Below are 15,713 nucleotides of genomic sequence, written 5' to 3'. Positions count from 1 at the left end.
CTAGAATGTGACCTCTCTCAGTACCCCTGGTAATGCCCTGATGACTCCTGCTTTCTTATTCCAGGTGGAAGTTTGAGGATTCTGGGAGTTGTTACTTGTTCCTTTCCTTCTTCCTCATAACACAAAAACTTGCCAGCCACTCTCTGTTTCCTGGAGGTGTGTCTCATTGGCAGGAGCCAGTTAGCTCCAGTTCCTCCTGCCTCCCTTGACTCTTTCTCAGAAGAATATTCAGCAGGGAGGACTGAAGTGTGCTACTACAGAGGTGCTTGGAATATGTTTCCCAAAGATGTGTGCAAGGTGGGTGCTCATAAAAATTATGAACACCAAGAGCTTCAAGCACCAGTGATCTAAAGATTTTGAATCTAAATTTCTGAGAAACTGAGGTTCCAAAATTCTGAATTCTAGACTCAAAAGTTTTAGGCTATGACAGTTCAGTTACCACACAGTTCTAAGACTGCCTGAGTGGAAGTTTTTGGAAAGGGGACATGCACGTGGATGGATATTATTTGACTTTTGACAATGACTTGTTAACATGTAGGTGACAATAAAGAGTGTGACTCTAAGGGTTCATCCTCATCCCCATCTCAGAGAGCAGGAAGCAGTCCATTTGTGGTACCCAAGTTGCAAGACACAGATAACAGAAATTGATAAATATGAGTTTCATAGCCTTTTATGAAACTTATAGGGTTCCCTTCACTTGATCTCAATCATGGGCCCAAAATAGGGTGAATTTACTGTTTCTGTGTGTGGGTCAGCTGCAGGTGTATGTAGCTTTTAGTTTAAGAAACAGAATTCCCAGGCTGATGTATACACCTGTTCAGATTGTACCATGCTCAAGAATCTCACTTTCTTCATATTTTTTTTCTGGCGTATTTTAATTATACACAGTAGTGGGGGTCATTGTGACATATATTTACGTGCACATAATATGTTCCATTTTATTCCCCAGTACTTCCTTTTCCCTCCCCTCCTTTCTCCCCTTGATCTCTTCCTCTATTCTTTTTTCTTTTATTGGTGCATTAAAATTATACATAATATTAGAATTCATTGTTACATATTTGTTCATATACACAATACAGTCATATAATTTGTTCAATTCAGTTCCCCAGACCTCTCCTTTCCATCCCTTCCCACCCTTGTCTGGTCTCTTCTCTACTGGCCTCCTTCTCTTTTCATGAGATCCCACTCTCTTCCCCCTTTTCCTCTCTAAGAGGCTTCCACTTAGATAGATCTGTGTTCAAGTACTTGCTGGACATGTATGTTCTATGATAGAAGACAACCTGAAGGATCTCACTTCTAAGGGGATTGGCACTAATTCATTTGAAAGCAGGCTGGAAATTGTGAAGCTCTTAGCTGAGTCTTAAAGTGGGTTCCAATCAGTCAGAAAGAGACCCACCTTCAGAAACTCCTGGCAGAATAAACGTTCATTCTTACCCTGAGAAGAGCATTCAGTCACACTAGAGGTCACATTCTAGTCACTCTTTCATGTGGCCTGTGTATGAACACACACATACTCATGGCTGCATTCTGATTCAGTGTCCTCTAAGCCCTCTCTGAAAGTGTTTTTTCTCCCTCACACAGATAATTAAGAGCTTTATTGTTGACTCTTGACACTGACTTGTTAACATGTCCCATTTTGTCTGACTCAGATAGTTTAGAGAAACTTTCTCTAAACTATCTGAGTCAGACACGATGGCTTTACCTGGTGGAGGGCAAGAACTTTGATGTCCTTTGTGTGCACAGTGAGCAAAGCGTGGGCAAGTGTGTGGTGAAGCCAGATTAGCTGCCTGCCAGGGCTCTGAAAACCCCCAGAAAGGCCTGTTCTGCCTGTGTGATAATGTACTATGTTCTTGCTGTGATTTTATTGGGGGAAGAGGTGACATTTTAGAGTCTGCCAAAGGATTTCTGGCATAGATCTGTGTTCAAGTACTTGCTGGACATGTATGTTCTATGAGACTCACCTGAATGAGTACCTCTAACTTCCTAAGCCTCAGTTGTGTCACCTGTAAAATGGGAAAGAACAAGCGTGGGGAGAGAATGTGATGTTTTTAGCACAGCTGACAGAATTCTTGCTCAATGAATCGTAGCTGTTACTATTATTGGTGTTGTCCACAGCACATCCCAGCTTTTAAGGACCTATCTTGAGCAAGGTGAATAATCTGTGCCTTTCCTTCTCCTCCTGTCCATCTGACCTCTTCTTTCCTCTGCTTTCTCACCAGTTTTCTTAGCCCTGCCCCTCCCACTGGTCCCGCCCCTGGCTCCTCCCCTCCCCCAAGCCCCTGCACAGCACAGACTCAGCGGGGCAGGAAGGCTATGGTGTAATTTGTTAGGATCCTGGTAAAGCCCAAGGACTTAGCCGACACATCTAAGTCTTGGGGTGCTTTCGGGGACTTGAAGCAGAAGTTCTGCAAGATGGTGGTGAGGAAGAGAAAGAGCTCCATTCTAGCCAGGCCTTCTCCCAAGCAGTACCGCTTTCCTGAAGAGGAGAGGAGGGAGGGGCTGAGGTGAAGCCAACTCTCTGCAGCCTCACCCCAGTACCAGATCCCTGCGGCATTCTCCCAGGGAGTAGCAGTACAGTGGCCCCAGAGACTTCTCTGAGCCTCGGTTTCTCTGGTACGTGAGGTGAGATGATCCATGCCGGATTACAGCACTGGGAAGTTTAAGTGCCCCTTCCCCCAGTTACATCCTCAAATATGGCTGCTATGCTGTCATTTTCTTTCCAAGAGTCTGAAGATTTTCTTGTGTGTTCCTGGAAAGTACTCTGACTTACTCTGAGTCTTTATTTTCCCCATCTCATAAAGGGGCTAGATGATCTCTTCCTTCTGGTCTTGGCGCAGATCCTTGGTGCTGGGGAGTTCTGGGGAGTACAACTGTCTGACTAGAGGGTAGTTTCAAAGAGGGACTTCCCAGCTGGAGGAAGACACAAGGCTGCACTGGGAGAGGAGCTGGGATGAAGGAGCCTACTTGGGTGTGAGCCCGCCCCCCTAGTCTCTTACCCATGGAAAAGGGCACGTCAGCATCAATCTTCTTCAGCTGTCCCTTGTCATCCAGGAAGTGCTGGGGGTTGAAGTCGTCAGGTGTGGAGAAGAACTTGGGGTCATTGAGCAGGGAGCCCAGCATAGGGAACACTTCAGTGTCCTTGGCAGGGGGAGGAAGGGGACTTTATCAGAGGGTTCAGGGATGAGAGCACTGAGAAACATAAGCAGGGGAATCAGAGTGCTGGGGTGAAGGGAAGTGGAGGTGAGGGAGTTGGGGTTCTGTGGCAGGAGCTTTGGGGGACATGAGGTTGATGTCTCTGAGTCAGGACGTTCAGGGAAGGTGTACTCTGTGTCTCCTGGTTTGGGAAATTTGGGGGACTTAGTGGCTCATATTCACTGAGATGGGCTGAGTGGGAGATTCTGGGTCTATGTCCCAGAGAAGGTGGTTGGGGCATACTCAGTCTGTGTCTCTCAAGGAAGGAGGTTGGGGGTACTAGGAGATTCATGTGCCCTCAGACAAAAAATTGAGGGACTGTAGTGAATCTCTGGAGGCATTAAGTCTATGGGAGTCATTGGAAGCAGGAGACCCTGGGTGGGAAGACTGAAGGCAGAAGGTGGTTGAGGAATTCTTTGTGATGGGGACAGAGAATGGAAAGCTTTCAATAGAAAGGGAGTTCTGGGGCCCCAGGGAGTGGGTTGCCGGTCCCATTAGGCTGGGCAGAGCAGAACCTTTGGGAGGAGGAAGTCTCGAAATATGGTGTCCTTGGTGACCTTGTGAGCCACACCCATGGGGGTAAAATTTGCAAATCTTTGGATCTCATGGATCACAGCTTCTGTGTAGGGCATGTTGGTACGATCCTCAAACTTGGGCTGTCGGTTCCTGCCAATCACCCGGTCAATCTCCTCATGGACTTTGGCTGGGAGAGAAGAGAGAATATGTTTAGCTATCCAGGGGCCTCAGAGTAGGATGATAGTCCCAATATGTAAATCTGGATACATGGCACATATCTATGTATGACATGCATGTGGACAATTGAAAACAGATGTTGGTCATATGAAAATTTTGGCCAATGGCCCTGTTAACTTGTTCATTCTAGAATCATAGGGGAAGCAAAGGGAGGAGTCCAGGAGACCCTGGAGGTTGGAATGTGGCACTTGTATGCTCAGCAGAGGAGCCATTTACCCAATGGTTCAGACACTTCCGATATTTTCAGAGGAAGTGAGACTGTTCATTTCTGTCAGCTTAATAGCACCCTATCTCTGCATAGCAGGGTGAGTCTGAGGTTCCTTGGACCTGGGAGAAGTGGGGTCATTGTGTTGGGCTCAGAGGTGTTGGAAAGGTACGTGGGTCCCCCTTTCCCTGTGCATCCCAACTTTACCAGCAACATCTGGGTGCTTCAAGAGTAGCAGGAAGCCAAAGCGTAAGGTTGAACTGACAGTCTCAGATCCAGCAAAGAAGAGGCCCAGTGTTGTCATTATTAGATTCTTCATGTAGAACTCGGTGTTGGGGTTATTCCTTTCCTGCAGGGTGAGAGGCTTCATGCTGAGTCCATTTATTATGCCCTTGGGGGCTGTCTGGGTTTTCTCCTTAGATCTGCCTCTGTTAGGTCCAGACCGCGAGGTGGGAAGAGGGGACCTAGATCTGCAGGTTCTGCAGTTCCCAGGCCTCTTCTCAGGCTGCTGGTTCTTCCTGACATGCTCTTTTGGTGCTAGTTGCCTGACTGACAATCTGTTTTTCACTTATTTAAATTGCAGAAATATTTAGAAAGAGGGATAGACTGTGAGAAGGATGGGCAGGGATGTCAAGACAGGGTGGTCAGAGACAGAGACATATTTTCTGAAGCAGACACAGAATTTTAAGCCAGATCATCCTCCTTCTTTCCCAGACATGTTGTAGTTTCTTTGGAGGAATCCCCTCCCTGACTCTTTGAATTTCAGACTGCATAAAGGCCCATCTCCTTTCTGCATCGATGGGAGTCTGACATCCAAATGGGAGTGGGAGTCCTCCAATGTCACACAGTAAAGCCAGGTCACCTGTTCATACAGGTGCATCTGATGACGGGGGTAGGAACATTTAGAGAGTCTGGTGCTTAGCTGCTCCAGCCTTAGAATCAGAGAGACATGGATTTGAGCTAGGGATCACAGACAAGCCACTTGTGCTGTTATTTACAACCTTAGGGTCATAATAGGACCTTGTTTAAGAAAGCATATGGGTGCTAAGTATGTGGACAATGTCAAGCACTGGGGTGATTCCAGGCACACGGCGTGTTGTAGGGCTTGCTGCTCTTTGTTTTGTCTCTGCCCTCATCTTGGCTTTCATCAGGGCTCCGTAGATGAAACAGTGATGATTAGTTGTGGTCTGAATTTTGAGGATTAGGCTTCTGTTCTCCCCCTTTCCCCAGCCTGATTGGCCTCTGTTTGACTGTGGACCTCCCCACCCTGGCTGCTGACTGCACCTCCTTCATGCGGATGAGAAAGGAGTCGATGAAGTCCCGCGGGGAGTTGGGGTCCAGAGTGCGCTGGTTCTGCTCCACCTTCTTGGCTATGAAGTCCTCAAGTCCCTGCATGTCCTTAAAGACGTGTTGCTGTGGTCCTGGCAGGTACTTCATCACTGAGTGGAATATGTCAAAGAGCTGGAGAGGGGAAGAGAGATACAAGGGGGGAAGAGAGATGGATTGAGAGCTCTCAGTGGGCCGAACCCAATGAGAGTGGGACTAGTGAGGTGGAATGGAAGCGTGTACATAATTTTATATGTCGGTTAAATGTGAAGGACTCTAAGAATTTATTCCCTGGTATCCTCCCCCCTCCCCCCCAAAAAAGAATTTAGGTGAGCTTCCATGCAATTTCACCCATTCAGGTGAAGATGGTTTGTTACACACCTATAGTTGTGTCAAGATGGTCAAGTGATTTGGGAGTGGGGGAATTCAGGATGTTGAGCTGTTCAGGTGGAGTACAACAGGGCACTGCCTATGTAGGTGTTTATATAATCAGGTAGACTAAGTTATGGTCAATTGTCTAGATATTTATTGGATTTCATGTGGGGATTGTGTAATGGTGTTCAGGCATTGAAGTGTGGCTGTAGTTCAGGTACAGAGTGGGAGGGAGATATGTTTATGTGTTTAGGTGCACTTGGGGCTTCCTAGGGGGTACCTCAGTAGGGTGTGTGAGTGGGCTGATTTGCAGAACACTTATTAGGTGTTTTGGGAACAACCTGAGTAGATATTTTTGTGTTCATCTTGATTGAGGTGCCAGGTAGTTAATGTATTTAAGTGGCTTGTGTCGGGGACACTAATCTAGATATTCCAGTAGGCTGGTTTGGGGCAGATGTGCAGAGGTCAAATGATTTTGGCATCATGCACTTTGCAGTACCAGGTGTGGTGTTCAAGTATTTGGAAGGGGCTGAGGTGGTCACTTCTTCAGGTGTGAAGAAATTTAGAAGCAATAGACAGAGATCAACTGTTAGATGTTTAGGTATGTTGGGTGGGAACACCTGCTCAGCTGAGAGCTGAGTGGAGGCATTTATCTTGCCTGCAGATGGTGTTGTGGGGTATCTGCTGAGATATCCAGGTGACCTTGGAGACTAGATATTGGACATGAGTCCTGGGCTCTTGTGCCACTGTGCAGTTGCCCAGGAGTGTGGCCTGGTTTAGAGGGGCCTTGTGTGGAAAAATATGGGGATTTGGGGAACCTTTTGCCAGGTGTGGGAGATTTTAGTAGGGGCCTGGTAGGGCAAAACTGGAATAGGTCACCTGCCCCGTGGGAGAAGCTGCAAATTTGTTGATTCGCCCCATCATCTGCAGCAGTGACAGTAACTCTTTGTCCTCATAGTCGAAGCGATCTCCAAAGACAATGGAACTAATAACGTTGGCAACTGTTTTGCTCAAGTAGAAGGTGGTATCAATGTAGGCGCCTGTGAGGTGGGGCAGGGTAGGGGAGAGAGTGGGATTGGGAGAGAGTCAACTGGGTGGTGAGATGCCAGTCTGAGGATTCAAGTAGGGCACTGCAGCGATGCACTAACTCCCACATGTTATCACCATTCCAAAGCACAGCCCACAGGTCTTTTGCATTGGGTGTTTTCTTTCTCCTTCCCAATCACTCTCGGCCCCTTGCTCACCATGTGTGCCTCGCAGGGCCTCGATGAGGAAGCCCGCCTCCTCCTGGATGCGTTCCTCAATACCCCGCTTGCCCACACCAAAGTCCCGCAGTGTGGTGATGGAGAAACGCCTGAGTTGTTTCCCACGGTCTCCATTGCCAAATGCCACACCTGGGGAAGTGAACAGAGGGAGGAGAGAGGCTGGAGGAACCATGACCAATCCCTGAGGAGCTCCTGAGAGGAAAGCAGTGGAACCAAGTTGAATCTACAGCGAGCGTGGGACAGCGTTAAGATTTACAAACTCAGAGCAGTGCCAGATACTTCCAGAAAGAGGAGGCTGAGTTGGAAGAAGACTTTCTGAAGAAGATAGTCAGGGGGAGGGAAGACAGATGTATCCTGAGAAAGGGAGATACAGGGACAGTCCAATGGAGGCAAGAAAAGAGAGAGAGAAGGGACAGTGTCAGAGGGAGGAGAGAGGAGAGAGGAGAGAGTCAAGACCTGGAGGTGGATATAAAGCTGAACTGCAGAAGGATGAAAAATAGGAGGAAAAACGCGAAAGTATCAGGAGAAAGGAAAGATTGCTGCATGGAGATGGAGGCATGGGGACTTTGAAAGACATGGTGTGAGATTCTGATAGAGGGAGAAGAAAGAAACAGAGGGATAGAAAAAGAGTCCCGGGGAAGCACAGAAGCTGAGGATGACAAAGGATCAGATAAAGTCCGAGGAGCAGGACTCCAATGGGGGACTCTCACAAGGTTCTAAGGAGGGATCAATGCAGGAAAGAAGACACTGAGGGAGGAGGCAGAGCCAGAGATAGAGAGAGATGTTAGGGAGAGCGGGACAGAGAGGGGGACGAGAAATTAGGACCCAGAAAGTTTAGAACAGCCCATAGTCCCACACAGGAGAGGCAGTGATGGATAAAGATGAAGAGAGAAGATCAGCAAAGGGCTTCCCATAGCCTTGAGGGGCTGGTGAGTAAAGGAGGGAACTGAGGGAATTGAGGCCACCAAGTTTACCTGGCCACCTTCCCCTATGTGCTGTCCCACTTACCATAACCTTTGAAGAGGTGGTCAAAGGTGGCCTGCTGGCCTCGCCCACTGAACTCCTCAGCCTGATCCACCAGCGCCTCCTTTACTGCATCGTATCCACACAACACCACGACCCGGCGAGTCCCCAGGTGGATCTTGAACACAGGGCCATAGTGCTTGCTCATCTGATCAGGGTAGGTGGGAATGGTTACAAGAGTCATGACCTGAATTTGTCCAGGACCCAGAAATCAGAGTCTGGGATGTGTTTCTCCCAAGTTCTGATAGTCTAGGTGAAATCCTAAGATCTAGTCTTTTCTGGCTAGGAACTGGCTGCTGAACCTTTAAATAACCCCCCTTCTAAGACTCTGACTCATCACGGTCAATCCTCTGACACAAAGCCCAAGAAAAACTGGGGAGGTCCCATGCCCATGTCATTCTACTCATTTCCCTGGCTGGTGGCACCTTCATGAGGCAGTTGTACATCTGGTTTGTGTCCAGCTGCAGGTAGTTCCCGATGAAGGGCAGTGGAGTGGGTCCTGGAGGCAGCTTCTGCTGCAGACTCCTCTGTGAGACCAACTTGAACACTATCATGCTCAGGCAGGCCAGCAAAGCCACCAGAAGGATCTCTGAGGCCAGCATGGTGGCAGTGTGGATGATAGACAGGTGTTGATGGCTGCGATGGTTTGCCTTTATACTCCCAGAGATAGAAGGGTGGCCTTTGCACTTGTTTATATAATTGCTTCATTTTAGTTCCTAATGCTATCTCCCAACATGCATCCTGCCTATGTTGCAACACCCATGGCCAGGAAGGAGGAGGGGGAATTAAGGGAAGACTCATAGTCAACGGGACTCCAGGCTGAATTGTAGCACTTGAAGAGGTGCCTAAAGAGTGTGGATTTATGGACGTGAGAGTTCTGCTCCATTGGAATATTTATGTGGTTGAGTACCTGCGCTTTGTATTTGGATTCCCAGATTGAGAAAGGGCCTGATATAGATTTTGGAGTCTGAGATAAAATTCAAAGTCCTAGATTTCATTGGAATGAGATAGAATGTGTGGCTGTGGATTTGGGGTCCTTCAGTGAGGAGGGACATAGCTTCAGGAACTCAGGAATGGAGATTCCAGGGTTATAGATTTGAGAATTTGGAGTGAAAGAGACCTAGAGCTGTGGACATAGAAGTCCTATGTGCAAAGCCCAGCAGGAAACTTTAGTGAGCACCTGAGCCCAGGTCTTGACCCACTGGCTTTATTCCTGTGCTCTTGATGCCCAGCCTCTTCATGGGAACCTCGAGGTGAGGCCAGGATGGGCAGAATTGAGGTCCTCCAATCTTCAGTTTCAAGCCCATCTGCTGCTGGGAAAGGGGTAGAATATCAGAGTCACATTATCAGTGGAACTTTTTATACAGCTGTAGAAGAGTAACTCGGAGTCACAGTTACAGAGGGACTCTGGCCAGGCCTTGAGAAATAGTAATAACCACGAAGAATACGGTGGGAAACCCCTGATGTTCCATGGGTTCTGTTTAATGAAAATACCTGCTGGATTCCTACCCAGATACTTACAGAAGCTTATTAGTTTTATTCAATAATTTCTATTACTGTTATCATTATTAGTAATGTTTCCCTTTTTACACGTGTGTACTGAAGACAGAGCTGAGAAGGTGAGCAGGGCCTACATCCATGAGAAGCCCTTAGGCAAATGGCCTTATGCCTGTTGCCCTACTCTGCCTTCTGTTTCCCCTTTCTGGGCATTGGTTTCCCACCAGTGGAAAGGGAACACTTGGGCAGAAAAGGTAGTACCTGAGGTTGTGTTAAGTGTCCTTTAGGGATGGTTCCTGGCTTCTCATGGTCTGTTATTAGCAGACAGAGGGTACTGTAGCCAGAGAGGTCTTGGTAAACTTCAGTGTGGTGAATAGAGGTGGGTTCTAGGATGCTGAGGGTATGAGCAGAGAAAGGATGAGTGGCCCTACTGTCCTTCCCTTGGAATTCTGGTTTAAAAGTAAGGACAGTTTTCCTTTGTTGAGGTTTTGGTTTTCCTGGAAGACTAAGTCTGTGTGTGTGTGATTTTTTTTTTCCCAATCTTTGTGATGATGGACTGGTTCATTATCAACCTCACTGAGGTAATAAGGGAGGGAGCTTGGATTTTAGTGGTTTTCCCTTCTCCCTTTATTACCTGGCTTAGCCCACCCTGGTGGCCACATGGGGACCAAATTTAGTAGCATGTGCATTTTGATATTGGCACCATCAGTGAACATTGGGATTATACTGGCGGTTCTGATATCTGCATAAGGTGGGCCCATCGAGGGAAGGCATTAGGGTGGCACTAGGTTTCTCCCTAGTATATACTAGGTTGGAAAAGAAGTTGTCACTGAAGTTATTATCACATGCACCTTTAGTGCCAAGATGATTGTAAGCCTGGGTTCAGGCAGCCATTGAGATTGCGTTCAGGAAAATGTAAGATGGCACCCTGTAGCTCTGAGGTTGGAACCAGCATGTACTGACATAAGCATTAGGTTGAATATAAGATTGGTCATTTGGGGGCTTGAGATTGACCTCAGTTTTACCCTGGGAGTTGCCCTAGGTTGACACTTGATAGGGTCTGATAGTGGACCTTCCTGGTTATGAGCTGCCCAGGAGCTTCTAAATTTGAACAAGTGGAAATGGGCGAGTTCAGCACTTTCAGTACTATCATCTTGCGCAAAGTATTCGTGGCTCCTGTTCTCTGAGACCAATGGGGAGGGACAAGGGTCAGAGGAAAAAGCATAGAGAGGGGAGTTGTTTGTTGAGCTTGGAGGTGGAAAAGGTGGGGAAGAATATTAACCCAAGCTTGGCAGGTATCAAACCTCATAATACCGATCACTAGCCTGCACCTGGGTTCTGTCCTTTTTCCTTTTTGAATGGGAAGGAGGATGATGTTTGAACAATTTCATACTCTGTGAAAGTGGCATTAGGAAGGGCTCTGGCTTCAGACAGTCTCCAGTAAGCCACCCACAAGTGGTTGCATAGGCTGAGAATGGGAGAAGTACTGGAGATGCAGAGGTGATGTGTTTGTCCTTGCTGATGTCTCTGAAACATGAAGTGAGGGATCAGTGTCTGTTGTCACATGGAGAGACATATATCTGTTGGCAGAGTTTTGGGACAGGCTTCTTGAGTGAGCTACTTGTGAACCCAGGAATGTTCCTTCCTCTTGCTAGGCCTCAGTTTCCCATTCTGCATAATGGATCTTGTTCTGGTTTTATGGGTAAAAATAAGGTTATGAGAAAGTCTAAAGATATCATTTGGATACTAACTTTATGCCTTCTTTATATTGTTACCTTGAAAAGGTGACTGCATTTTCTGAAACTTATGTGGTCAGAGCTCTTACTTTCTGTTTTTTGGTTTATAGATTTCCACCTGCCTGTTGGCATTTACTAAATGATCCTTCACTTCATGAAATATAAACCAAATAATCTTAGCTCAAAAAATACTGGGATTGTAAATTTTAAGCATTTTTTCAAATTTGACATTATTCTGTTTTCATAGTCTTTCGCAAAGTATCGTGGACAGTTGATGTACACCAGTATTTCAGAAGAAAGGTCTGTACTACACCTTCTAGAGTCTTCTAGAAAAGAAAGCAATTGTGAAAGAATGCAAGTTTTCTGGGTCTCTCTACTATGTATAGCATGTTCTCTTCTTGTCTTTATCTGTGACTAGATTATCTGTCCCCAAATAGGAAACCTAGCAGAGTAATGTACCCAGTGTACTCTCAAGAGCAATGACTTTTCCAGAGTGAACCCAGGACCTCCCTCAGCCAGCATCCTCCTAGGTCATGTTGCAAGAGGGCAGACAGGTGAAATGACCTGGGAAGACAGTAGTGGAATGTACCTTCTTCTCGACTGCACACGGAACATTCTCTAGGTTAGGCATATGTTAAGTCACCAAGTAAGGATCAATAAATTAAAAAAAATATTAAAATGATAAAATGTATTTTTTCTGACCACAAAAGAGTGAAGGTAGAAATCAGTAACAGAAGGGAAATAGCAAAATTCACAAAAAGGTGGAAATTAAAATACTCAAAAATTTAACTGGACATTTTAAATTGCTCTTAATTTTATCCCACCAAGTCCTAAGTTTCAGTTCTTGATAGATAATGGGTTAGATTTCCCTTAATGATGCAAGAAATTGTACATATTTAGGGGAGATCTCATGATGTTTTGGTGTATGCACACATTGTGAAATGAGTCAATCATGGTTAAGTAAACATTTTTAACAGCAATGGGGGGAAGGATAAATCATGAGACAGTTTATAAAATACTGAAAGAATGACAACAAAAACAATATATAAACTATGAGTTGCAGCAAAAGTATGTAAGCAGGCAGAGGGAAACATAAAGAACATCTACATTAAGTTGGAAGAAAAATTAAACAACTCTTTAAAAATGAAATGAATTAATTTTTATAATGACAAACTATTGAACATATTTATGTAGTATAATGGGATGTTCTAAAAATCTGTCAAATCTATATTTTACCTTTACATCTTTTCCCCACTTTTTAAAAATTGCTTTTATTTATATTTATTTTTTTTTTATTTTTTAAAGAGAGAGAGAGAATTTTAAAAAAATATTTATTTATTTATTTTAGTTTTTGGTGGACACAACATCTTTATTTTATTTTTATGTGGTGTTGAGGATGAACCCAGCGCCCCGCGCATGCCAGGCGAGCACGCTACTCCTTGAGCCACATCCCCAGCCCCTATTTTATTTTTTTATGGGGTACTGAGGATCGAACCCAGCGCCACGCGCATGCCAGGCAAGCGCGCTACCACTTGAGCCACATCCCCAGCCTTTATTTTTTAAATACATTATAATTCTTATTTCACATGTAGAACCTAATTTTTCATATCTCTGTATATAAAGTATGTTCACACCAATTCATGTCTTCATACATGCACTTTGGATAATGATGTCCATCACATTCCACCATCATTGCTAACCCTCTGCCCTCTCCCATCCTCTCCCACCCCTCTGCCCTATCTAGAATTCATCTATTCTTCCCATGCTCCCTCTCCCTATCTCACTATAAATCAGTAACCTTATATCAGAGAAAACATTTGCCATTTGTTTTTTTGGGATTGGCTAACTTCACTTAGCATTATCTTCTCCAACTGCATCCATTTACCTGAAAATGCCATGATTTTATTCTATTTTATTGCTGAGTAATATTCTATTGGGTATATATACCACATTTTTTAATCCATTCATCTACTGAAGGGCATCTAGGTTGGTTTCCACAGTTTAGCTATTGTGGATTGTGCTGCTATAAACATCGATGTGGCTATGTCCCTGTAGTATGCTGTTTTTAAGTCCTTTGGGTATAGACCAAGGAGAGGGATAGCTGGGTGAAATGGTGGTTCCATTCCAAGTTTCCAAGGAATCTCCATACTGCTTTCCATATTGGCTGCACCAATTTGCAGTGCCACCAGCAATGTATGAGTGTTTCTTTCCCCCCACATCCTTGCCAACACTTATTGTTGTTTGTCTTCATAATAGCTGCCATTCTGACTTGAAGTGAGATGGTATCTTAGAGTAATTTTGATTTTCATTTCTCTAATTACTAGAGATGATGAACATTTTTTCATATATTTGTTGATTGATTGAATAACCTTCTGAGAAGTGTGTGTTCATGTCCTTGGCCTATTTATTGATGGGGTTATTTGTTTTTTGATGTTTAGTTTTTTGAGTTCTATATATACCATAGAGATTAGTGCTCTATCTGTTGTGTGAGGGGTAAAAATTTGCTCCCAAGATGTAGGTTCTCTATTCATCTCACAGATTGTTTCTTTTGCTGAGAAGAAACTTTTTAGTTTTACTCCATCCTGTTTATTGATTCTTGGTTTTAATTCTTGCACTATAGGAGTCTTATTAAGGAAGTTGGGGCCTAATCCCACATGATGAATATTAGGGCCTACTTTTTCTTCTATTAAACAGAGAGTCTCTGGTTTAATTCCTATATCCTCAATCCACTTTGAATTCAGTTTTGTGCATGGTGAGAGATAGGGGTTTAATTTCATTTTGTTGCATATGGATTTCCAGTTTTCCCAGCACCATTTGTTGAAGAGGTTATCTTTTCTCCAATGCATGTTTTTGGCACCTTTGTCTAATATAAGATAATTATAATTTTGTGGGTTAGTCTCTGTGTCCTCTATTCTGTACCATTGGTCTACCAGTCTGTTTTGGTGCCAATACCATGCTGTTTTTGTTACTATTGCTCTATAGTATAGTTTAAGGTGTGGTATAGTGATGCCACCTGCTTCATTCTTCCTGCTAAGGATGGCTTTAGCTATTCTGGGTCTCTTATTTTTCCAGATGAATTTCATGATTGCTTTTTCTATTTCTATGAGGAATGCCATTGGTATTTTGATCAGAATTGCATTAAATCTGTGTAGTGCTTTTGGTAGTATGGTCATTTTGATAATATTAATTCTGCCTATCCAAGAGCAAGATAGATCTTTTCATCTTCTAAGGTCTTCTTTGATTTCTTTCTTTAGGGTTCTGTAATTTTCATTGTATAGATCTTTCACTTCTTTCATTAAGTTGATTCCCAAGTATTTTATTTTATTTTTTGAGGCTATTGTAAATGGGGTAGTTTTCCTCATTTCCTTTGAAATACCTTTGATTTATGGGTGTTGATTTTATAACCTGCTACTTTGCTGAATTCATTTTCTAGTTCTAGAAGTTTCCTGGTGGAGTGTTTTTGGGTTTTCTAGGTATAGAATCATATCGTCAGCAAATAAGTTCTTTCCTATATGTATCCCTTTAATTTCTTTCATCTGTCTAATTGCTCTTACCAGTGTTTCAAGAACTGTGTTAAATAGAAGTGGTGAAAGAAGGCATCCCTGTCTTGTTCCAGTTTTTAGAGGAAATACCTTCAATTTTTCTCCATTTACAATGATGTTGGCCTGGGGCTTGGTGTAGATAGCCTTTACGATGTTGAGATATGTTCCTGTTATCTCAAGTTTTTCTAGTATTTTGAACAGGAAGGGGTGCTATATTTTGTCAAATGCTTTTTCTGCATCTATTGAGATGATCACATGATTCTTATCTGCCGCAGTCTGGCTGGGCACAAAATCACGAGCCACCACACAGCTTGTAGATTCAAACAGCAACTCTTTATTCCCGAACTCACACCAGCACTCTACAATCACGTTCTGGGGAAATCCACGTTCTCTGCCCAAATCCACCCCCACTGGGCTTCTGTCTCCCCCCAAATACTGTCTGAATCCCGTGAGAACTCAAGGGGAACTCAGGCAGCAGGATACGCCCTATTCCCAGCAGGAATAACCTTAAACCTGGAACCACCCTAAACCCGGATTGTCCTAAACCGGGAACGCCCTAAACCCGGATTGTCCTAAACCGGGAACACCCTAAACCCGGATCTGCCCTGGTCCTTGAGCAAGGTCACCTTACATGCAATGTCACTGCAAAATGTCCTATTTCCACGAGTCCTTCCACTAAGCAACATGGGGTACGCTGGCAAGGAAATTGTCATACCTACTTGGCTAATGGCTCCCAGCATCTCCCCCCTTCTGATTAATTAAACAACAAGCAATGTGGCTTAAGGACCGTGCCTGGTAGGTT

At 44.6% G+C, this 15,713-nt stretch overlaps 1 protein-coding gene across 2 annotated transcripts; it reads right to left on the bottom strand.

The window, feature by feature from the left end:
- Positions 1 to 854: 854 nt before the first annotated feature.
- LOC107151438 (cytochrome P450 2A13-like) lies at positions 855 to 8,809 on the bottom strand. 2 transcript variants are annotated; one of them, XM_015496823.2, is made up of 9 exons: positions 8,562 to 8,809; positions 8,122 to 8,284; positions 7,093 to 7,242; positions 6,728 to 6,888; positions 5,435 to 5,611; positions 4,358 to 4,499; positions 3,708 to 3,895; positions 2,997 to 3,138; positions 855 to 2,476 (listed from the first exon to the last, which is right to left on the bottom strand). In XM_015496823.2, exons 1-9 carry the CDS (start codon positions 8,736 to 8,738, stop codon positions 2,295 to 2,297), a joined length of 1,482 nt encoding a protein of 493 aa, XP_015352309.1. In that variant the 5' UTR covers positions 8,739 to 8,809; the 3' UTR covers positions 855 to 2,294. The 2 variants fall into 2 exon arrangements, with proteins under 2 accessions (XP_015352309.1, XP_015352310.1); XM_015496824.2 differs by lacking the exon at positions 855 to 2,476 and adding an exon at positions 2,578 to 2,857.
- Between the last annotated feature and the right edge of the window lie 6,904 nt (positions 8,810 to 15,713).

The sequence above is a fragment of the Marmota marmota genome, unplaced genomic scaffold (genome assembly GCF_001458135.2).
Source record: "Marmota marmota marmota unplaced genomic scaffold, marMar, whole genome shotgun sequence".
NCBI lineage: Eukaryota > Metazoa > Chordata > Mammalia > Rodentia > Sciuridae > Marmota > Marmota marmota.
This window is presented reverse-complemented; position numbering and strand designations above follow the sequence as displayed.

Coding starts and splice junctions, on each gene's coding strand:
- LOC107151438 (XM_015496823.2), bottom strand. CDS start 8,738: ATGCTGGCCTCAGAGATCCTTCTGGTGGCTTTGCTGGCCTGCCTGAGC. Junction 7,243..8,121: donor CCACCTCTTCAAAGGTTATG/GTAAGTGGGACA, acceptor TCACTTCCCCAG/GTGTGGCATTTGGCAATGGA. Junction 4,500..5,434: donor TTCTCATCCGCATGAAGGAG/GTGCAGTCAGCA, acceptor CTCACCCTGCAG/GAAAGGAATAACCCCAACAC.